This window comes from Ornithorhynchus anatinus, chromosome 17, assembly GCF_004115215.2.
Source record: "Ornithorhynchus anatinus isolate Pmale09 chromosome 17, mOrnAna1.pri.v4, whole genome shotgun sequence".
NCBI classification, from domain to species: domain Eukaryota; kingdom Metazoa; phylum Chordata; class Mammalia; order Monotremata; family Ornithorhynchidae; genus Ornithorhynchus; species Ornithorhynchus anatinus.
In genome coordinates, this window is record NC_041744.1 from 16,210,730 (window position 1) to 16,233,598 (window position 22,869).

At 49.4% G+C, this 22,869-nt stretch overlaps 1 protein-coding gene across 2 annotated transcripts; it reads right to left on the reverse strand.

The window, feature by feature from the left end:
- Window positions 1-9,985: 9,985 nt before the first annotated feature.
- On the reverse strand, window positions 9,986-20,082 carry LOC100681926 (C-type lectin domain family 2 member A-like). 2 transcript variants are annotated; one of them, XM_029081800.2, is made up of 5 exons: window positions 19,987-20,082; window positions 16,696-16,788; window positions 12,263-12,459; window positions 11,636-11,739; window positions 9,986-10,258 (listed from the first exon to the last, which is right to left on the reverse strand). In XM_029081800.2, exons 1-5 carry the CDS (start codon window positions 20,033-20,035, stop codon window positions 10,090-10,092), a joined length of 612 nt encoding a protein of 203 aa, XP_028937633.1. In that variant the 5' UTR covers window positions 20,036-20,082; the 3' UTR covers window positions 9,986-10,089. The 2 variants fall into 2 exon arrangements, with proteins under 2 accessions (XP_028937633.1, XP_028937632.1); XM_029081799.2 differs by having other exon boundaries at window positions 12,263-12,471.
- Between the last annotated feature and the right edge of the window lie 2,787 nt (window positions 20,083-22,869).

Below are 22,869 nucleotides of genomic sequence, written 5' to 3' on the forward strand. Positions count from 1 at the left end.
AACTCTTCCTTCCCCTCTCCAAATACTGTTGGTCTCTCCCACTTTGCTGGAGGCAACCCAACTCCCCTCTAGACTGCAGACTCGCTGTGGGCGGGGAACACGTTTGTTATATTGCCACGCCGTACTCTCGCAAGCACTTAATACAGTGCTTTGCACACAGTAAGCACTCAAAAAATACAACTGAATAAAGGAATATTTTACTCTGCCAAGTACTTAGTAGAGTGTTCTTCACGTAGTAAGTGCTCAATAAATATGACTGACTGATCGATTGCTGTTCTGCTCTATGCCTGGGCCACCAAGAGGCTGTACTTGGCTATTCAACTATTTCCCCATCTCCGCTAGTAACGTTTACATGCGTATCTTTTCTGCTTCCTCCTACCTAAAATAAATTTTAGTATCTGTCTCCCCCATCCCTAGATTGTAAACTCTTTAATGGCAGGGGTCATGTCTACTCATTCTAATAGATTCTCTCGAGGGTGTTAGTCCAGTGATCTGAGTAAAGTAAGAGCGCAGTAAATACTAACAATTGATTAATAGGTGAGGAGGGTAAGGAGGGTCTCTTCATCTGTCTGTTTCAAAGGCAGGCATGGGATTAGATGGGCACACAAAAATCCAGTCTGAGAAAGATGACAGTGGTGAGAGGCAGAAGAACATCCGACATGATACTTCAGGTCCTGGATCTGATGCAAGGAAATGATGAAAACACACGCGGCCTACTCATATCCGCTCACCCTCTGTTTTCCAGATCAGTGGTGTTCCCTCTGGAGAATGCCATTGTACAGCAACTCTAGGATAACGTACTGAAAGTGAGGAGTTTTATCTGTGTGTGTGAATGTGTATCTGTGTATGTGCTCACCAGCTATTTACAGGATCCAGGCCACTGTTACACACATCCCCACTCTCACACAAACACAGACACACTCACTGAGAAGCACACACAGCTCTCTTCAGGTACAGAGACAACTCAAGCAAGAGTGTGACCTGAACAGTGTGTTCTATTGAGAGAGAATTTCAAACAGTGTTGAGAGAGAGAGAAAGAGAGAGAGAGAGAGAAAGTACTGCATCCTTCCAAACCCCGAGGACAGTACTCTGAAAACAGTAAGCCCTCAGTAAAAACCACAGATGAAGAACCAAAAAAAGGAGAGGCAATGGGGATGAATCTGTGTGAGATAATAATAATGATGGTATTTGTTAAGCACTTACTATGTGCAAAATACTGTTCTAGGTGCTTGGGGGTGGATACAAGGTGATCAGACTGTCTCACGTGGGGGTCACAGTCTTAATCGCCATTTTACAGATGAGATAAATGAGGCACAAAGTCACACAGCTGACAAACGGTGGAGCTGGGATTAGAACCCATGACCTCTGACTCTCAAGATCGTCCAGAACGATTCTTAGTGGTGCAGATCATCATTCAATGATATTTATTGAACACTTACTCTGCACAGACCACTGTACTAAATATAACAATAGCAGAGAGTAGAATATAACAATAGAAGACACATTCCTTACCCACAGTGAGTTTGCAGTCTATAGAGGGAGACAGACATTAACATAAATAAATGCATTACAGATATGTACAAAAGTGCTGTGGAGCTGGGAGGGGGGCGATGAGTAGACGGAGCAAGTCAGGGCGTTGCAGAAGGAAGTGGGAGAAAAAGAAAGGAGGGCTTAGTCGGGGAAGGCCTCTTGGAGGAAATGAACCTTCAATAAGGCTTTGAAGTGGGGGCGAGTAATTTTCTGTTGGATTTGAGGCGGGAGGGCGTTCCAGGCCAGAGGCAGGATGTGGGCAAGGGGTTTGCTGTGAGATAGATGAGACTGAAGTACAGTGAGAGGGTTAGCATTAGAAGAGCAAAGTGTGCGGGCTGGTTGTAGTAGGAGAATAACCAAGAGAGGTAGAAGGGAGCAAGGTGATTGAGTGCTTTCAAACCATCTGGGAGGAGGGTTTTGTATTTTTTGAAGCGCAGGTGGATGGGCAATCGCTCTAGTTCCATGAGGAGTGGGGAAACATGTCCTCAACATTTTTGTAGAGAAATTAATTCAATAGTATTTAATTCAATAGTATTTATTGAGCGCTTACTATGTACAGAGCACTGTACTAAGCGCTTGGAATGAACAAGTCAGCAACAGATAGAGACAGTCCCTGCCGTTTGACGGGCTTACAGTCTAATTGGGGGAGACGGACAGACGAGAACAATGGCGATAAATAGAGTCAAGGGGAAGAACATCTCGTAAAAACAATGGCAACTAAATAGAATCGAGGCGATGTACATTTCATTAACAAAATAAATAGGGTAATGAAAATATATACAGTTGAGCAGACGAGTACAGTGCTGAGGGGATGGGAAGGGAGAGGGGGAGGAGCAGAGGGAAATGGGGGGAAAAGAGGGTTAATCTGCGGAGAGGTGAAGGGGGGGTGGTAGAGGGAGTAGAGGGAGAAGAGGAGCTCAGTCTGGGAAGGCCTCTTGGAGGAGGTGAGTTTTAAGTAGGGTTTTGAAGAGAGGAAGAGAATCAGTTTGGCGGAGGTGAGGAGGGAGGGCGTTCCAGGACCGCGGGTGGACGTGGCCCAGGGGTCGACGGCGGGATAGGTGAGACCGAGGGACGGTGAGGAGGTGGGCGGCAGAGGAGTGGAGCGTGCGGGGTGGGCGGTAGAAAGAGAGAAGGGAGGAGAGGTAGGAAGGGGCAAGGTGATGTAGAGCCTTGAAGCCTAGAGTGAGGAGTTTTTGTTTGGAGCGGAGGTTGATAGGCAACCACTGGAGTTGTTTAAGAAGGGGAGTGACATGCCCAGATCGTTTCTGCAGGAAGATGAGCCGGGCAGCGGAGTGAAGAATAGACTGGAGTGGGGCGAGAGAGGAGGAAGGGAGATCATAGAGAAGGCTGACACAGTAGTCTAGCCGGGATATAACGAGAGCCCGTAGCAGTAAGGTAGCCATTTGGGTGGAGAGGAAAGGGCGGATCTTGGCGATATTGTAGAGGTGAAACCGGCAGGTCTTGGTAACGGATAGGATGTGTGGGGTGAACGAGAGAGACGAGTCAAGGATGACACCGAGATTGCGGGCCTGAGAGACGGGAAGGATGGTCGTGCCATCCACGGTGATAGAGAAGTCTGGGAGAGGACCAGGTTCGGGAGGGAAGATGAGGAGCTCAGTCTTGCTCATGTTGAGTTTTAGGTGGCGGGCCGACATCCAGGTGGAGACGTCCTGGAGGCAGGAGGAGATGCGAGCCTGAAGGGAGGGGGAGAGGACGGGGCGGAGATGTAGATCTGCGTGTCATCTGTGTAGAGATGGTAGTCAAAGCCGTGAGAGCGAATGAGTTCACCGAGGGAGTGAGTGTAAATGGAGAACAGAAGAGGGCCAAGAACTGACCCTTGAGGAACTCCAAGAGTTAAAGGATGGGAGGGGGAGGAGGCGCCAGCAAAGGAGACCGAGAATGACCGGCCAGAGAGGTAAGAGGAGAACCAGGAGAGGACGGAGTCCGTGAAGCCAAGGTGAGATAAGGTATGGAGGAGGAGGGGATGGTCGACAGTGTCAAAGGCAGCAGAGAGGTCAAGGAGGATTAGAATGGAGTAGGAGCCATTGGATTTGGCAAGAAGGAGGTCATGGGTGACCTTAGAGAGAGCAGTCTCGGTAGAGTGGAGGGGACGGAAGCCAGATTGGAGGGGGTCTAGGAGAGAATGGGAGTTAAGGAATTATCCTTGTATCCTTATTCAAATTATCCTTGTATCCTATATTTCCTCCAAGAGGAAAGACGGCAGTGAGCACAGCCTTTGGGTGGTGAACTGTGGTTGGGCTGAGTTCACTGGGATTTTGCCTCTGAAGGTTGGGATTGGGCTTTGGCCAGAATTTCTCCTGCTTCCACAGGGGACTGGAGTGGAGCCCAAGAGCTCAGTAGTGGTGGAAGCAATGACATTTTTGTTATTTGCTATGAGCAAAGTGCTGGGGACAGATACGATTATATTTGTTCAGATCTGCTCTCTGCCCCACTGAGGGGACCTCACTCTGATGTTGGGCAAGTCACTTCACTTCCCTGTGCCTCAGTTACCTCTGGTTCCCAGGCCTGGGGTCTTTCTCCTAGGTCACGCTCCTTCTCTAATGCAGGTATGCCCCCCCTTGCCCTATTTCCCCATCATGCTCCAATTTTCCTCATCTTCCACTTCCTTCTGTTTTGCCCTGACTGGCTCCCTTTGCTCTTCCCTCCTCTCGGCCCCACAACACTTATATACATATCTGTAATTTTACTTATTCTTATTGATGTCTGTATCCCCCCCCCCCCCCCCCCCCCCGCTGACCCCAGACTGTAAGCTCGTGGGCAAGGAATGGGACTGTTTATTGTTGTTTTGTACTTTCCCAAAGGCTTAGTAGAGTGTTCTGCCCACAGTAAGCGCTCAATAAATGTGATCGAATGAATGACTGAACAGAGTTTTCCAGTGATAAAAGATCATGACTGGAAGATTTAATCAAAGAAACCTTTTTTTCTCCAGGGCAGCCGGGCATTCTGCTGCCATTTGAGATATTTTTCTGCCTAATAAGGTAAAACAAAAGGCAGCTAAGGTGAATTTTCAAGGAGGAAGGGAAAGTGGCTTTCATTTTTGGAGCAGTCTTCAATTCACAATTTCAATTTCACAAACTCCTCATTGCGGTCTCTTCCTGTCTGGGCTCAGCCTATAGCTGTTGAGCCAGATGTCGGCCAGAACTTCTAGTAAAAAGTCCACTCCTCGTAGCCAGTGAGAACATTTCTCTCCATCTCTGTGGTCCAGGCTTGGCAAACCTACCCTGAATCGGGTCCAGGATGATGGAAGAAGAAGAAGGCTACATGGTGCTCAATCTCAAGTCCAAACAGGCCAAGTCTTCGCAACCGCTTCCAGGTACACTTGATCTCTCCCCCGTGCCTAGGCAGCGCAACTCCGTGCTGTCACGCTCCAGGCCTGGGCTGCCAAGTGCTCCAGAGAGAGGGTGCCAAAGTGAATGAGGGTGATCTCTTCTGTCTTGGAAGGTTGTAATGGATAATAATTAATAACAATGATTGGGGTATTTGTTAAGTGCATACTATGTGCCAGACATTGTATTAAGCGCTGGGGTGGATATAAGCAAATCGAGTTGGACACAGTCCCTGTCCCACACGGGGCTCATGGTCTCAGTCCCCATTTTTCAGATGAGGGAACTGAGGCACGGGGAAGTGTAGTGACTTGCCCAACGTCACACAACTGAGAAATGGTGGCGCCAGGATTAGAACTCAATGCCTTCTGACTCCCAGCCCAGTGTTCTGCTACGCCACGCTGCTTCCCGGCATGGATGTGCGCGCGAGTGTGTCTTTGTGTGTGTGAGATGGAGAGATGGTGTGGGCAGCTGCCAGAGCCATTGGTGGGGACCCAGGTTTGTGCTGAGATCTCTGAGATTTCCTATGAGGGATCCATTTGGGCTCCTAGTCCTGGGATCTGGTGGTCTTCCTCTTTTCTGAACAGGCTGTGTGGCTGCCTCAGTGACAGCTCACACCTGTCTCTCCGCTTTCCTCCTCCCGTCATGAGAAGGTTGCATCGGCCCAGTGTGAAGGTGGTTGATTTGTCCTTTCTGCACCGAGGACAGATGATCCTAATTCCGTTCTAGGCCCAGGGCGGCTCTGCTCCCCGTGGGTCTATGGTGACTCTTTCCACCCACCAGAGTGTCAACATCAAAATCCATTATACCTACGGGGCTTCACCCCAAGTACCATGGCATAGTGGATAGAGCACGGGTCTGGGAGTCAGAAGGTTACGGGTTCTAATTCTGAATCCTCCACTTCTCTGCTGTGTGTCATTGGGCAAGTCACTTCACTTCCCTGTGCCTCAGTTACCTCATCTGTAAAATGAGGATTGAGACAGTGAGCACCACATGGGACAGGAACTGGGCCCAACCCAATTTGCTGGGATCCACCCTAGGGCTTAGAACAGTGCCTGGCACATAGTATGCGCATAACAAATACCATATTTATTATTTTGATGTTTCTCTCTGGATCCCCATCCCCGTGTTGGGGAATGTTAGATCTTCAATTTCACCTTCCTCTTTCCCTTTCCCCTCTGCACTGCGACTGCAGGAAAGATGGGGCAGAAAGATCTCATACCAAGGTTGTTAACTTCATCTCTCCCCTCTCCAAAACCGCCAGCAGGACTGGGTCCAAACAGGGATTCCAAAGTCACGGTAAAACCCTCAGCTAATCAAAAGGGTGTGCTGAGCTCAGGATGTTCACAGTTACCTCTGGTTCTGGGGGTCTGTGGTCTCTGGAAAATTTACTCTTTCTGCATAGGGCTGTCCCAGGAGAGTTGGTTTGGCACTGAATAGTAGCATTTTTTTTAATGGTTCCTGTTAAGCGCTTACTATGTGCCAAGCCCTTTACCAAGCACTGGAGTAGATACAGGTTAATCAGATTGGACACAGTCCCTGTCCCACTTGGGGTTCACCATCTTAATCCCCATTTTTCCAGAATAAGTGAGGCACAGAGAATTGAAATGACTTGCCCAAAGTCACCCAGCAGACTTGTGGCTGAACCAGGATTACAACCAGGTCCCTCTGACTCCTGGGCCCATGCTCTTTCCACTAGGTCATACTGCTTATAGATGGAGGCATTCAAAATGTGTGCTAAATATGCATTTTGTGCATCTAAGGCCTATGAATGATGGATATAATGGGGGATAGAGAGCGTGTGTGAGAGAGGAAGACAGTGATCTAAGGACCGTGAAAATGAGAAATAGGGAAAAGCCGTGAGATGAAAAGAGTAGTACTTGTGAGCATAGATTCATGTATGTCAATCCCTGAAGTACTATTTTTTTGAGAAAAGTTCTTGTCCTTGTGCTCACTCTTGGGTTGAGGCAACAGTGGGGCAGAAGCTTCTTAACACTATGGTACTGCTTCTTGTTGGGCTCCAAGGCAGTGGAGATGCGGCGGTGGGAGGGGATGACTCTGAGGTGCCTGGCAAGAAGGGGAAGCGGGGTTAACCAGAGAGTAGGCGAGAACGGAATCCGCTGTCCTCTCTGTCATCGTCGCTGTCTGCTGGGATCTCACGTCTCTTAGGAACATCGCTTTCATTTGGGGTCTTTCCATTCTCTGCCCCACCCGCCATTCACCCCGAAATCACTGCCCGAAAGATGTTTACTCCAAAGAGCTTGTGTCCATGATAGGAGCAGGAAACAGCAGCCATGTCTATGCTCCCTTGTCTGCATGCTCCAGCTCTTCCTGCTTGGGGGTCTCCCAGGAGGGTTGGTTTGGTCCCGAGAAGCATTATGTCCATGTAAATACAGGCTTCATTGGCTGCATCTCTAGAAGGGCTGGTCCTCTGGAGACCTGAGTAGGACTGGGTCTGAAGGAATTTGGCTACAAGGAGGTCGGGGTGGGAAGGGGGAGGTGTACAGTAGTAGATTCTTGATTCTACTTATCGTGATAATGTTATCTTGCTATTGTTTCATTCTCTTTCGCTCTGCCGTCTGTCTCGCCCGATTAGACTGTGAGCCTGTCACTGGGCAGGGATTGTCTCTATATGTTGCCGAATTGTACATTCCAAGCACTTAGTACAGTGCTCTGCACATAGGAAGCGCTCAATAAATACTGTTGAATAGAGGACTCCTTCAGTTTGAAGATGATGCTACCGGCGAGTCAGATTTGCTTCAATGAGTGTTGAGGGAATTGTTGAGAGAATCTGCTGTAGACTTGCTATGGGCTGCTGGCCTTTCGTTATTAAGATATCAGTGCTTAAGAGGGGAAAAGTAGGGCCTTCTATCTGCAGGGTGTGCGCTCAAGTTGTCTGTGAGCAGTGGTGATTGATTGTGCTGAGCCATCTGCATTCCCTCGTCTGGTCCCTCCGTTCCCAGCACCTTGGGCCGTGGCTGATGGGGAGCTTGGGTATCTGAGGAGGGGTAATCACACCACGGCAAGCACCACCGGGCCCCTGCCCAATGGCAAGCCATCACTGATTATGCTAATTGGGATGCATATTGTCCGTGTGAGACTTATTTTTTTAATGGTACTTGTTATGCACTTACTATGTGCCAAGCACTGTACTTCAGCCCTGGGGTAGATACAACACAATCAGGTTGGATTCAGTCCCTGTTCCACATGGGGCTCACAGTCTAAGTAGGCGTTAGATGAGAAAATTGAGGCACGTAAAAGTGACTTGCCCAAGGTCACACAGCAGAAAAATGGCAGAGGTGGGATTTGAAGCCAGGTCCTCTGACTCCCAGGCCCATGCTCTTTCCAGCAGGTCACGCCGTTTTCCCTGGGATTTCAGGGGCTCAGGGCAAACTGAAGATATTTTCCTCGAATAGAAAAGTGGATTCCCTCCCTAGCGGTGGAGACATTGTGGATTAGTCACTTCAGATCTGCATCTGTGATTTCTAAGGTGTCTGGGGATTTGGATAGAACTCATCAAGTCTGCATTCCTCCGAACCAGTCGGAAAGATATCTGCATACACAGACTATCCCCTCGTCATTCCTGCTGGACACAAACCCCAAGGGAGCGGTCCACCCTCAGACCCCACTTTGGGAGAAGAGATTTTCAGTTCCCTTTTGCCCTCTCTGGGCCAGATCCTCGGAAATTGCCATGATATTTCAGCATCTCGAAGAGTAGACGTCCAAGGGCTGCAGGGTTGAAGTTGGGACCTCGTCTGGGACGGGGTCCTTGTCTGGGATGAGGATCTGGGAGTGGGCTCAGCCCTTGATGATGCTCTCCTGGTGAGGGGCAGAGCTCAATCAATCGATCAAATATATTTATTGAGCACTTACTGTGTGCAGAGCACTATACTAAGCAGATGGGAGAGTAAAACAGAACAGAGTTGGCAGACACAATCCCTGCCCACAACAGCGTTTCGTTGTTGAGAAGAGCAGAGAGAGCTGAGGGAAAGAGAGATCCTACTGTGGTTGAGGGAACCGTGATGTGTGAAAACCACTGACGCGTAAGGAATCGGAAATCTTTCAGAGCCAAGAAAGAGCTGTGAATTACATTCAGCTGTGAGTCTTCAGGGTAGGTGCTGAGAGGAGGAAACGTCTCAGTCTTTTTTTTACTAACTCTTCTCCCCTAGTGACAGTTCCATTGATAATACAGAACAGTGAAAGCGTCCTACAGCTGCTGATCTCATAACAGCCCTCTCGGACCATCGCTGAGCCCAAACACCTCCCAGAATTTTGCCTCAGGGCACGGGACCAAATACTCCATTTGGTGGAACTCGATCACGTCCCTGATTTTCCCATCCCCGTTCCTAACAGGAATTTATTTCAATTTCGACTCTCTTCTAACCTCCCGCTCCTCCAATTCACCTTGCTACTTATCTTCTTATCTTTCCTCAATAACTTCTTCCCCTCCACCTATCTCCTGATGCATCCTGCTTCTGAGCCAGAAAAGGCTACTGAGTGGAATTGGTTGGTGCTAATCTGACTTCCATCCCACAAACCCCCTGCTGCCGTCCTATGTGCAGAGGGTGACACACCACGGTTTGGGGAGAAACCACAGAACAACGTGAGTGGGGCGGAATGGGGTGGGGGAATCGGATCTAATGGTCCCAAGTGGAAGAGGAAAGAAGGGACCCTCTAGAATGTCAGCTTCAATAGATTGTAAACCCCTTGTTATGCTGTACTCTCCCAAGCGCTCATTACAGTGCTCTGCACCCAGTGACTGCTCAATAAATACCAAAGATTGATGATTAAAGTTCAGGGGGCCGGTGTAGGGGAACTTCTACCAATTCTGTTATATCGTACTCTCCTAAACGCTTAAGACAGTGCTCTGCACGTGGCAAGCGCTCGATAAATACGATCGATAGATTGATTGATCCTTCAGTACCCTGCAAGGCGGACTGGGCCCACTTATCACGGCTTACCTAAACTCAGCTCACAATTTCAACACTACCCACTGTTTCACCAGGATATCGTTTTAACGGCTTAATTTCCCTCACCCCTAGCAGACCTCCGCAGACATCTCTCCTTCCCGGTGGTAAACCCCAGAGCCCGAGGTAGACGACACCCCGAGGTACTCAGGTTTATGCTTTATTGATGCTTGATGGTCTTCTCCTTGAGCTGGTATCGTTACAAGGTCCTTTCCTGCCCGACGGAGCAAACCCGGGTGAGTTCTTCATCAAGTCCGTTCCCTTTCAACCCCGTATGTCGTGTGTGGAATTCCCCCTCTCTTCTGCCTGCAGAAGCCTGCTTTGCTGCAAAGATGTCTTCTGGGCTGGTTGCAACTGGCAGTCTTAACGCCAGAAGCATCTAAATAGGCACACTCCCCTCCCCCAGTGATGATGAACCTGGAAGACAACACACGCACAGAGAAGTCACCATCCTTCTCCGGGAGGCAGGTCAGAGGGAGAGGTGACAAGGAGCAATCCTTTCCTCGGTCAGGAGAGTCACTGCCCTCTCAGCAGGAGGACACGGTGAGGATCGCTAAACATGGACCCTCCCTGGCAACCCACATCAGAGGGCATCAGTTGTGGTCGGGAACAACAACAGTACACCGGTGGTGCCTCTCGGACCCCACTGCAACACCGCCTGACTGGGCCCCGGATAACAAGGGCCAGGGGCAGGGGGATCGATGCGGTTTCATACGCCCCCGTCCCTGCGTTGACGCGGAGAAGCTATCGGTTGGGACAGTTCAGGGTTCCAGCCTTGCTGTGCCCTTGTTCTCCTTCTTTTAGAAAATCATTTGCATCCACCTTCCTGTTAGTCTCTAAGATCCTCGAGGAAAGGACCATACGTCTTGCTTCTGATGTACTGCTTTGCCCTCACTAACCGATAGCGGACACGTTCCCTGCCCGTAACAAGTTTATGGTCTAGAAACCATATACACCCGAGCGCTTATTTCAACGGTCTGCACACATTAAGCACTAAATAAATGCCACCAATTGACCTATTACACTGTCTAGACAGAAAAGCACATCGCAGGCAGTAAACGTGTCTACCAACTTTGTTATATTGCATTTTCTTACGACACTGCTCTGCACACAGTAAGCCCTCAATAAATACGATTGAAAGAAATACCACTGCGCTTCAATCGATTCAATCAGTTATAATGATTGAACACTTAATGTGTGCGGAACACCGTACTAAGCCCTTGGGAGGGTACGATATAACTGAGTCGGTAGACACGATCCCTGCCCTCGACGAGCTTACAGACTAAAGGGGAATGATGAATCGTGGCTCTGAGTTCCACCTGTGAATCCCATAGTCCTGACTCTGGGAGAAGGAAAAGGGGGTCAAAGAGAGCGAGCCTGCCCTCCAGGAGCTTACAGTTTAATGGGGAATTCCAGGGCAGCTGTTACAACCTGGTCGAATCATCTTCATGTGACAATAAGCTTTCCAGCCAAAGGCTAGGTACACTCAGGATTAAATCACAAAACTATTCAGCTGACTGCTGTTGTTGCACACCTCAGGCTCAGACTAACTTGCCCCAGCTGACAACTTCCAACTCCCTTATTCATTCACTCAATAGTATTTATCGAGCACTTACTATGTGCAGAGCACCCTTAGCATCGAGAAGGTGGCACGTGGGTCAGCAAGTGGTGGGGCCTGGGGTCTGTCCACTTCAGCAGATATAGGGGATCGTGCTAGACCTCCCCAGGGACCTCCAAGGAGCCGGGACAGTCTGGGAACAAGTGCAGGGAAAAGAAGAGAAATCTCCGACTCACAAACTGTTGAACACGTTGTCGTCTGTCCACCTCCAGATTGAGTCTTTTTTCCTGCTCAGCCCGATCCAAAAGTTAAACAGGCCCACTTGCTTCTTCAGGAGATCCTGCCCCAAGACACGGGTACAGTATGCATTATGAGCCTGCTCTCCCTTCATTCTTTCCCTCCCTCTTCCTCGCCTCCCCAGGAACTCAACCCCTCACCCACCTCCTCCCCGCCGAGTTCCCTCTCTGGCTTGGCTTCCTGGGCTACGGTCCTGGCACCGAGTCATTTGGGTACACGATCCCATCAGCCCGACTCTTGCGCTTACGATTCGATATCCACCCGCCCTCGGCACTCGTGTCTCCATAGGTGTGTATTTAATCATTTATTCTGGCCATCCTAGTTGTAAATAGTTTTACGTTGGTCTCCCTGTTTGAGGGTAAGTTCCTTATGTGGTCAGGACATGTGTCGCTTCGTTAGTCTGCACTTCCCAGAGTGGCTACTACAATGAACAAAGTGGGCGCTCGATAAATCTTCCTCCTACTGGAGAGGAGCCTTGGCTGGGTGCCTCAACCCCTTAGTCAGTGCTCTGGGCGCTGTCCCACCCCCTTCCTGACATTGATGAGGCTCCAGAAGTGGTTTCTTACCAATTCCTGCTTGGTGGTGATCTTAGAAAGAGTGGCTTCAAGCGAGGCACAGAAGCTTTTACTGCCCTCCCAGGTCCTGGCTTCGGTTGACAAATAGAAGCAGTTCTTGTGGAATCGCAGCCAACTTTTAGGGCACGTGATTAAGTTTTCCACACAGGTGGATCTGGGGATTTGAAGCACCGTGGTGTTTCTTCTCCCTGGATCAGCGACTCGGAGACAGAAAGGATTGGAGGGAGGGGAGGTTTCAGTAGAGCAGGATCTGACTCATCAGTGATACAGGGGAGGAATTTCACCCCTTAAGATTCAGGCTCAGAGGACCACCGGTTCAGTCAGGTGTCTTCTCCTGGTTTCTTCCCCCTTGACTCCTTGGACGCTGCCTCCGAGGTCACAGCCTGAGAGAAATTAGGCTGGGCCCTGAAGGGAGTGGGGATTAGGGTAGAGGAATATTTTTCAATGAAAAATGGCAATAGAACTTGAAGAATTAGCCCCGAATAGCTCCCGGCCCCCACATGCATTATTGCCGTGATACTATGTGTAAAAGGAACCCATGGGCCGGACTGGAAGGGTTTGGGTTGGGGCAACTGCAGGCGCCTGAATTGAGAAGTGGCGTGGCCTAGTTTGGGAAACATATAAACCTGGGTGTCTGGGGAAACTGGGTTCTAATGCCAGCTCTGCCACATTTGTTGGGTGGCCTAGGGCAAATCGCAGAACTTCTCTGTGCCTCAGCTTCCCCCTCTGCAAAACGGGGATGAAATATCTGTTCTCCCTCCCCCTCGAACTGTTAGTACCATGCAGGACAGCGATGTGTCTGATCTGTCTGAATTATATCTACCTCAGAGCTTAGTATAGTGTGCGGTACATGGTAGGCACTTAACAAACAACTCAATTATTATTATCCCTGTTTCCTCTCTGTGAAGAAGGGAGAGGCCCCAGTCCTGGATTAAGAGAGAACCAGTTTGGATTAAGGGGCTGCAAAGGACTGGAAAGATTCCCACCTGCAGGGAGCTGGGATTAGTGAAGAAAGAGCAAACTGGGACCTTGGCAAAATCACAGAGCTTCCCAAAGTTCCTGGAAGAGTCTAAGAAACATTCCATCCCAACTTCCTGCTCTCTGGATCAGCTGCTCCCGCTCCATTTCTTGCCACTAAATCCCCATGACTCGTCATCATCCTCGATATTTATGGAGTGCGTACTATGTGTATTAAGTGCTTGGGAGAGAGAGGAAGATACAGGAAAAGAGCACGGCGCTGAGAGTCAGAAGATTCTAATCCTGGCACTGCAACCTGTCCGCTTAATTTAAGAATTCACTTAACTTCTCTGTGCCTCAGTTACTTCATCTGTAAAATAGGGATTAAGTCCGTAAGCCCCATGTGGGACAGGGACTGTGTTCAATCTGATTAAATTGTATATACCCTAGCGCTTAGAACAGTAGCTGGCACATAATAAGTTCTTAAGAAATACCGCTAAAAAAAGGTTGGTCCACCTGCTCCCTACTCACAGTGAGCTTTCTCATTGTGGAGTGCTTTACCGAATGAATAATAGTAATAATGATGATGGCATTTGTTAAATACTTACTATGTGCCAAGCACCATTCCAAACGCTGGGGTAGATACGAGGTAATCAGGTCGTCCCATGTGGGGCTCACAGTCTTCATCCCCATTTTCCAGATGAGGTAACTGAGGCACAGAGAAGTTAAGTGATTTGCCCAAAGTCACCCAGCTGACAAGTGGTGGAGCCGGGTTTAATAATAATAATGATAATAATAATGGTATATGTTAAGCGCTTATTATGTGCAGAGCACTGCACTAAGCGCTGGGGTAGATACAGGGTAATCAGGTTGTCCCACGTGGGGCTCACAGTCTTAATCCCCATTTTTACAGATGAGGCAATTTAGGCACAGAGTAGTTAAGCGGCTTGCCCACAGTCACACAGCTGACAAGTGGCGGAGGCAGAATTCGAACCCATGACCTCTGACGCCCAAGTTTAGACTGTGAGCCCATTACTGGGCAGGGATTGTCTCTACGTATCGCCGAACTGTACATCCCAAGCGCTTAGAACAGTGCTCTGCACATAGTAAGCGCTCAATAAATTTGATTGAATCAATCGGAACCCAAGACCTCCGACTCCCAAGCCCGGGCTCTTTCCACTGAGCCACACTGCATCTACCTGCTCACCATGTCTAATTCTCTGCGTGGGCCTTCCACGTCTAACTGGGATTTTAAGTGTCTAGAGGTCTGGGCCTGTGTCTGCCCTAGCGATTGTGTTCAGCCCCTGTGCTCTGCAGCTGAGGGATCCAGGACCAAAAGGCTATTTAATGGACGGCAGGAGCACAGCGTGCGAAGGCCACAAGGGGACTCTAAAGAGCAGGGTAAACTACAGCCAACTCTGCAAAATCCTCCTCTATCCAAGGTGCCGAAGCTCTTTAAGGCCCATAATGATGATGATAATAATCATAATAATTATCACAATGCTATTGGTTAAGCACTTACTCTGTGCCAGGAATTGTACTGAGCGCCGAGGCAGATGCAAGATAATCGGGTCGGACACAGTCCCTGTCCCCCATAAGGTCGTAATCCCTATTTTGCAGATGAGGGAGAAATGAAAGGACTTGCCCAAGGTCATACAGCAGTCAAGTGGAAGAGCTGGGATTAGAACCCAGGTTTTTGATTCCCAGGCCCGTGTTCTTTCCACTAGGCCACATTGCTTCTCTGTATCATTTTTTTCTTATTTCTATAGCCAGGAGAGCACTAAGCAAGACAGAGGAAAGGGGCATGTAGGAAAAATAAAAAGTCTTCGCTGCTTCCCCTCCCCCCACCCCAGGGAGTTTCAGCACAGTCCCCAGAGTTCAGGGAAGCTGGTAGTGAGAAGAAAAGATCCCCCGCTGGCAAACTTCTGGGACAATAATAATAATAATCATATTTGTTAAGCACTATGTACTGAGCACTGTTCTAAGCACTGGGGGAGATACAAGGTAATCAGGTTGTCCCATGTGAGGCTCACCGTCTTAATCCCCGTTTTACAGATGAGGGAACTGAGGCAATGAGAAGTGAAGTGACTTGCCCAAAGTCACACAGCTGACAAGCGGCAGAGCTGGGATTAGAACCCATGACCTCTGACTCCCGAGCCCAGGCTCTTGCTACTGAGCCACGCTGCTTCTCCAACAGTCAGAAGGTAAGCCTGATGGTGCAGTCTTACGGCAAAAAAAAATCCCCCAAAACAAAAAACGACAACCAAAAAACTGCTTTCGGTTTTGCCAAAATGGATGTTTCCAACTATGAATGTGGGGTTTGGGGAATTAGGGAGCATTCTTCCAACAGCGTGAGGTGGTTTGGATTGGGCATGCCATGTTACCAGAAGAAAACGTTCAACTGCGTGTGCAGGGTGTCGGAAAGGATGAGAAGCTATCCTTACTCTGAGGAATGCAGCCCTTCATGTTAATAATAATAATGTTGGCATTTGTTAAGCGCTTACTATGTGCAGAGCACTGTTTTAAGTGCTGGGGGAGATACAGGGTCATCAGGTTGTCCCACGTGAGGCTCACGGTCTTCATCCCCATTTGACAGATGAGGGAACTGAGGCCCAGAGAAGTGATGTGACTTGTCCACAGTCACACAGCTGATAAGTAGTTAAGAGAAACACGCACCCTAAGGACGCGTTCCTCAATCATGGCAGTGTGGCATGAGCAGTTTCATCTGATGAAGCAGCACAGTGAGTTCAAACAGGACTCTTGATTAGAGGAGGACCTAATGCTTCTAATATCTCCTCTGAACTGAAGGAATCCAAAACTGAATCAACTGAATCCAAAAATACACTAGCAAATCCCTCAATATCTTACTGGTCAACAAAGGGAATTTTGTGACACTAAAACCAGGTGGATCTCCCAAAGTCTTGCCGAACTGAAGCAGCGTCGCTTAACATGGGCCCGGGAATCAAAGGGACCTGGGTTCTAAAGCCGGTGCGGCCACTGGTCCGCTCTGTGAACCTAAGCAAATCACTTCATTTCTCTGTGGTCAGAAATCTCATCTGTAAAATGGGGATTAAGACGGTGATCCCCAAGTGGGACAGGGACTGTGTCCATTCTGATTTGCTTGTATCCAACCCCAGGGCTTAGTACAGTGTTTCTACATAGTAAGCGCTTAACAAATACCATTATCATCATCATCATCACGTGGGACAGGGACTGTGTCCAACCTGATTAGCTTGTATCTCCTCCAAGGCTAAAAGCAGAGCTTGACACAAAGTAAACACTTAACAAATCCCATCAGCATTATTACTCTTATTAGTAAGCGCTTAATTCACACCACAATTATGATTATTCATATTAGGGAGGAGATTCTCCTCCCAGCCCCCTTCCAGGCTTGGGTAGGGGGCAGAGCGGAGGAGAAAGGGTTATGAGGACAATCCCCCAGGTGACCGGCGACCCCGCAAACTCACCTCCCAGAGCGACCGCTAACACAATCAGCGCTATCAGGGCCACGGCACTAACCACGATCATGAATACGGTCCTCAACTTCTGTGGCTCACAACCTAAAAATGATTACTCTTTCTGAGGCTTCGCGAAGGGAAAAACCCTGGGAATCTGTTTCACATCCCCAGCGTGGCGATCCCGGAGGGGAAGCGGCAAGGAAACGGCACAGACCTGGGAATCAGAGGATCCGGGTTCTCATTCCCAGCTCCGCCACTTGCCTGCTGCGGGGACTCATGCAAGTCAACTGGCTTCTCTGAACCTCAGTCTCCTCATACCCTCTCACATATAGGCATTTATATGCATGTGGTACATTCGATTACGTGTCTGCCTCCGCCATGTAAGAGTGTAATCTCCTCATGAGAAGAGAATGTGTCGCTTGTTTCGTACTTCCCAAACCCTTGTGCAGCGTTCCTCCAGATTGTAAGCTCATAGTGGGCGGCGAGTGTTTGTACAAACTCTGTTTTATCGTTATATTTTACCCTCCCAAGTATTAGTACCATGCTCTGCATGCAGTCAGTGCTCAATAAATACCATTGATTTATCTCTTCCCCTCTAAAATGGGTATTGGCTGTTTTCCCTCCCCCTTAGACTGTGAGCCCAGTTGTAGGGCAGTGACTGAGCCCGACCTGATTGGAGGCACTTGACCCTGATCAATCAATCAATCAATCAATTGTATCTATTGAGTGCGTATAATAATATGACAGTCACATTCCCTGCCACAATGAGGGAAAGGAATCCCCATTTTACAGATGAAAGAACTGAGGCTGAGAGCAGTGAAGTGACTTGCCCGGGGCCATACGGCAGACAGGTAGTGGAGCCGGAATCAGAACCCAGGTAGAACACAGGCCTGGGAGTCAGAAGGCAACGGGTTCTAATCCCGGCTCCGCCACATGTCTGCCCTGTGACCTCAGGCAAGTCACTTCTCTCTCCGGGCCTCAGTTACCTCATCTGTAAAATGGGGATTCATTTCCTTTTCTCCACCCTACTCAGACTACAAGCCCCATGTTCATTCAATCAGTTACACTGAGTGTTTAGTGTGTGCAGAGCACTGCACTAAGCGCTTGGGAGAGTAAATAATAATAATGCTGATGATGGCATTTGTTAAGCACTTATTATGTGCCAAGCATGGTTCTATGCACTGCGGGGGGTGGGAGGGGATACAAGGTAATCAGGTTGTCCCACATGGAGCTCACAGTCTTCATCCCATTTTACAGATGAAGTAACTGAGGCTCAGAGAAGTGAAGTGACTTGTCCAAAGTCACACAGCTGACAAGTGGCGTAGCCAGAATTAGAACGCGTGACCTCTGACTCCAGAGCCCGGCCTCGTTCCACTGAGCCACGCCAAATATGAATAAACGGACACACTCCATGCCCATGGAGAGCTTACAGGCTAGAGGACGGTGGGGCCTGCTTATCTTCTATAATAATAATAATAATAATGTTGGTATTTGCTAAGCGCTTACTATGTGCAGAGCACTGTTCTAAGTGCTGGGGTAGATACGGAGGGTAATCAGGGTGTCCCACATGAGGCTCACAGTTAATTCTCATTTTACAGAAGAGGTAACTGAGGCACAGAGAAGTGAAGTGACTTGTCCAAGGTCACACAGCCTATCTCTCCCAGTGCTTGGGACAGTGCTCAGTCGCTGCCCCAGGATGGGGATTAAGAGTGTGAGTCCTAGGTGGGACAGGGATTGCGTCCAACCGAACTTGTAATAATAATAATAATGTTGGTATTTGTTAAGTGCTTACTATGTGCAGAGCACTGTTCTAAGCGCTGGGGTAGATACAGGGTAATCAGGTTGTCCCACTTGAGGCTCCCAGTTAATCCCCATTTTACAGATGAGGTAACTGAGGCACAGAGAAGTTAAGTGACTCACCCACAGTCACACAGCTGACAAGTGGCAGAGCTGGGAGTCGAACCCATGACCTCTGACTCCCAAGCCCGGGCTCTTTCCACTGAGCCACTTACTCCAGCGCTTAGATCAGTGCTCAGCCCATAATGACAATCATTCTCATGATTACCATATTGTTATGAGGGTGAGCGCTGAACGAATACCACGATAGTCACGATAATAATCGATCTTGCAGGTCGGCGATCTTTCCGTTAGGCCACACTGCTTTTCCAGAGTGCTTAATGCACACTAGAATTACGATTAGGATGTAGTGCATCACCTTGATTCTATTTATTTGCTATTGTTTTAATGAGATGTTCATCCCCTCCATTCTATTTATTACTACTGTTTTTATCTGTCTGTCCCCCCCGATTAGACTGTAAGCCCGTCAAAGGGCGGGGACTGTCTCTATCGGTTACCGAATTGTACATTCCAAGCGCTTAGTACAGTGCTCTGCACATAGTAAGCGCTCAATAAATACTATCGAATGAATGAATAGGGGGTTTGTCGGGGGGCTGCCTGGAGGTGGGTGGGGGCCGGCCCGGGGCTGGGGGCAACCAGGCGTCCGGTCCGCACAGGTGGTAGAGCGAGAGGCGCTCCATCTAATAATAATAATAATAAGGAAAGAGCCTGGGCTTCGTAGTCAGAGGTCATGGGTTCGACTCCCAGCTCTGCCACTTGTCAGCTGCGTGACTGTGGGCAAGTCACTTAACTTCTCTGTGCCTCAGTTACCTCATCTGTAAAATAGGGATTAACTGTGAGCCTCATGTGGGACAACCTGATTCCCCTGTATCTACCCCAGCGCTTAGAACAGTGCTCGGCACATAGTAAGCGCTTAACAAATACCAACATAATAATGATGATGATGATGATGGGATTTAAGTGCTTCCTATGGGCCATGCACTCTACTAAGCGCTGAGCAGGATACAATAATAAGAATAATGTTGGTATTTGTTAAGCGCTTACTTTGTGCCGAGCACTGTTCTAAGCGCTGGGGGATACAGGGTGATCAGATTGTTCCACGTGGGGCTCACAGTTTCAATGCCCATTTTCCAGATGAGGGAACTGAGGCACAGAGAAGTGAAGTGACTTGCCCACAGTCCCACAGCTGACAAGTGGCAGAGTTGGGATGCGAACCCACGACCTCTGACTCGAAGGCGAGGGGGTTGTCCCCCGTGGGGCTCCCAGTCTTCATGCCCGTTTTCCAGATGAGGAAACTGAGGCCCGGGGAAGGGAAGCGGCTTGCCCAGGGTCACAGAGCAGACAGGAGGGACCTCGGGGGACTGGGTTCGAGTCCCACGTGGGGTGGAAGTCCAAGCCGGGCTGGCGGAGGAGGAGGGGGGACGGAATGTGCGCGGCTTTTACCCGGGGCCTCGGCCGGGGGCGGCAGGCTCAGGTGGTCGCCCTGCTCCATGGCGGGCCGGGCAGCGCCCCCTAACGGCCCCGGCCGGCAGGGCGGGCGGCAGGCCGCGGGGGCGGGGCCGGGCGCGGGCCGAGCTCGGGATTGGCTGGCCGTCGCCCCGCCGCCCGTCCATCAGGCTCAGGGGGCGGGGATGAGCCCCGTCCCAGCTCGCCATTGGCTGCCGGAGGCCCCGCCCCCCCCTCCCCGCCCACCGGGCGTCCTGCAATCCGATTGGGCTTCTGGGCGGCGCGGCAGCCAATCAGCTCCGAAAGAGGCGGCCGGGGGGCGTTCGTCCGGGAGCCGCCCTCGGCCGCCCCCTGCCGGGCCCCCTTAGGAGGCGCAGGACCACCTCTTTGATCGAGGCAGATTCCCCCGATCGCTCGGGGGACGGACTCAGTCATTCATTCATTCGTTCGTTCATTCATTTGTTCATTAATTTATAATAATAATGTTGGTATTTGTTAAGCGTTTACTAGGAGCAGAGCACTGTTCTAAGCGCTGGGGGAGCTCCGGGGTCATTCATTCATTCAATAGTATTTACTGAGCGCTTACTATGTGCAGAGCACTGTACTATGCGCTTTGGAATGTATGAATGAATGAACGTTTGAATGAACGAACGATTGAATGAATGAATGAATGAATGTACAAATCGGCAACAGATAGAGACAGTCCCTGCCCATTAATAATCGGAGGAGACAGACAGACAAAAACAATAGCAAGAAATAGAATCAAGGGGATGAACATCTCATTAAAACAATAGCAATAGATAGAATCAAGGTGATGTACACCTCATTAACAAAATAAATAGGGTAATGAAAATAAATGGTTGTCCCACGCGAGGCTCACAGTCTTCATCCCCATTTTCCAGATGAGGGAACTGAGGACCAGAGAAGTTAAGTGACTTGCCCACAGTCACACAGCTGACAGGTGGCAGAGCCGGGATTCGAACCCATGACCTCTGATTCCCAAGCCCGCGCTCTTTCCACTGGGCCACGCTGCTTCTCTGCAATTTATTCATTCATTCATTCATATTTATTGAACGCTTACAGTGTGCTGTACTAAGTGCTCGGAAAGCACAATTCGGCAACAGATAGAGCCAAATCCCTACCCAACAAGGGGCTCACAGCCTAGAAGCGGGGAGACAGACAAGGAAATTAATTGAGCGCTTACGGTGTGCAGAGCACTGTACTAAGCACTTGGGAAGTACAGTACAGCAGCTTGGCTTAGTGGAAAGAACACAGGCTTGGGAGTCAGAGGTCGTGGGTTCTAATCCCGCCTCCACCACTTGTCTTCTGTGTGACCTCGGGCAAGCCACTTCACTTCTCTGGGCCTCAGTGACCTCATCTGTGAAATGGGGATTAAGACTGGGGCAAATTGATTACTCTGTGTCTACCCCAGTGCTTAGAACAGTTCTTGGCACATAGTAACCGCTTAATCAATACCTTCATAATTATTATTATCGTTATTAATAAAGAGAGACAATCCCCGCCCACAAGGAGCTCACGGTCTCTGAGAGCAAAGCTCAGCCTTTTCATCTCCAGGCCTCTGTGACTTTTCCCGGAAGCCGTGGACCTTCGCATCAAGCAGAGACTACTGACCACTTTCTTTAAGGCATTTTCCTTAGGGAAGAAGCAGTGTGGCCTAGTAGGTACAGCGTAGGCCTAGGAGTAAGGGGACTGGGCTTAATACAGTGCTCTGCACCCAGTAAGTGCTCAATAAATATCGTTGTCTCTTGTGTGATCTTGGGCAACTCACTTCACTTCTCAGTCTCCTCATCTGTAAAATGGGGATTAAGACTGTGAGCCCCACTGGGACAGGCACTGTGTCCCACCTGATTAGCTTGTATCTACCCCAGCCCCAATACAGTCCCTGGCACATAGTAAGTGCTTGGCAAATGCCTTTAATAAAGAAAGACACTCCATCAGCTCTTTAACCCATACTTATCCTCACTCCTCTCCCATTTGTTCATTCAATCATAATTATTAAGTGCTTCTTGTGGGCAAAACACAGTGCTAAGCTCTTAGGGGAGCACGGTGTAAGAACAAACTGACACATTCCCTGCCCACAGTGAGCTAATAGTTTAGAGGAGGAGACAGACATTGAAATAAATAAATTACAGATATATCCAGATATATACATATGTCCTGTGGGGATGGGAGTGAGGATGAATGAAGGGAGCAAATCAGGGCATTTGCAGAAGGGAGTTGAAAAAAAGAGGGTGACTCCAAGCTAAACCACGCTGCTGTTCCCTGCAACAGACAGAAGCTCCTTACCATCATCTTTAAACCACTCAATCACCTTGCCCCAGCCCACCTCACCTCCCTACTTCCTTACTCCAACCCTGCCCACACACTTCGCGCCTCTAATGCTAAGCTTCTCACTGTACCTCGCTGTTGTCCATCTTGTCACTGACTTTTTGCCCACATCCTGTCTCTGGCCCGTAACGCCCACCAGACCTCTCTTTTTCTCTCTCTTCATCTCACCACCCTGTTTTCTGAGGAGGTGGGCGGCAGAGGAGCGGGGCATGCGGGGTGGGCAGTGGAAAGAGATAAGGGAGGAGAGGTAGGAGGGGGCAAGGTGATGGAGAGCCTTGAAGCCTAGAGTGAGAAGTTTTTGTTTTGTGCAGAGGTTGATAGGCAACCACTGAAAGTTTTTAAGAAGGGGAGTGACATGCCCAGAGCGTTTCTGCAGGAAGATGAGCTGGGTAGCGGAGTGAAGAATAGACTGGGGTGGGGAGAGAGAGGAGGAAGGGAGATCAGAGAGCAGGCTGACACAGTAATCTAGCCGGGATATTATGAGAGCCTGTAACAGTAAAATAGCCATTTGGGTGGAGAGGAAAGGGTGGA

Bases quoted from the DNA above. Each gene is read 5' to 3' on its own strand.
- LOC100681926 (XM_029081799.2), bottom strand. From the start codon at position 20,035: ATGGAGCAGGGCGACCACCTGAGCCTGCCGCCCCCGGCCGAGGCCCCG. The intron at 11,740-12,262 runs GTAAGAAACCAC...GTCTTGGGGCAG, and splicing joins TCACCACCAAGCAGGAATTG to GATCTCCTGAAGAAGCAAGT. The intron at 10,259-11,635 runs GTGAGTCGGAGA...GTTGTCTTCCAG, and splicing joins GACAACGTGTTCAACAGTTT to GTTCATCATCACTGGGGGAG.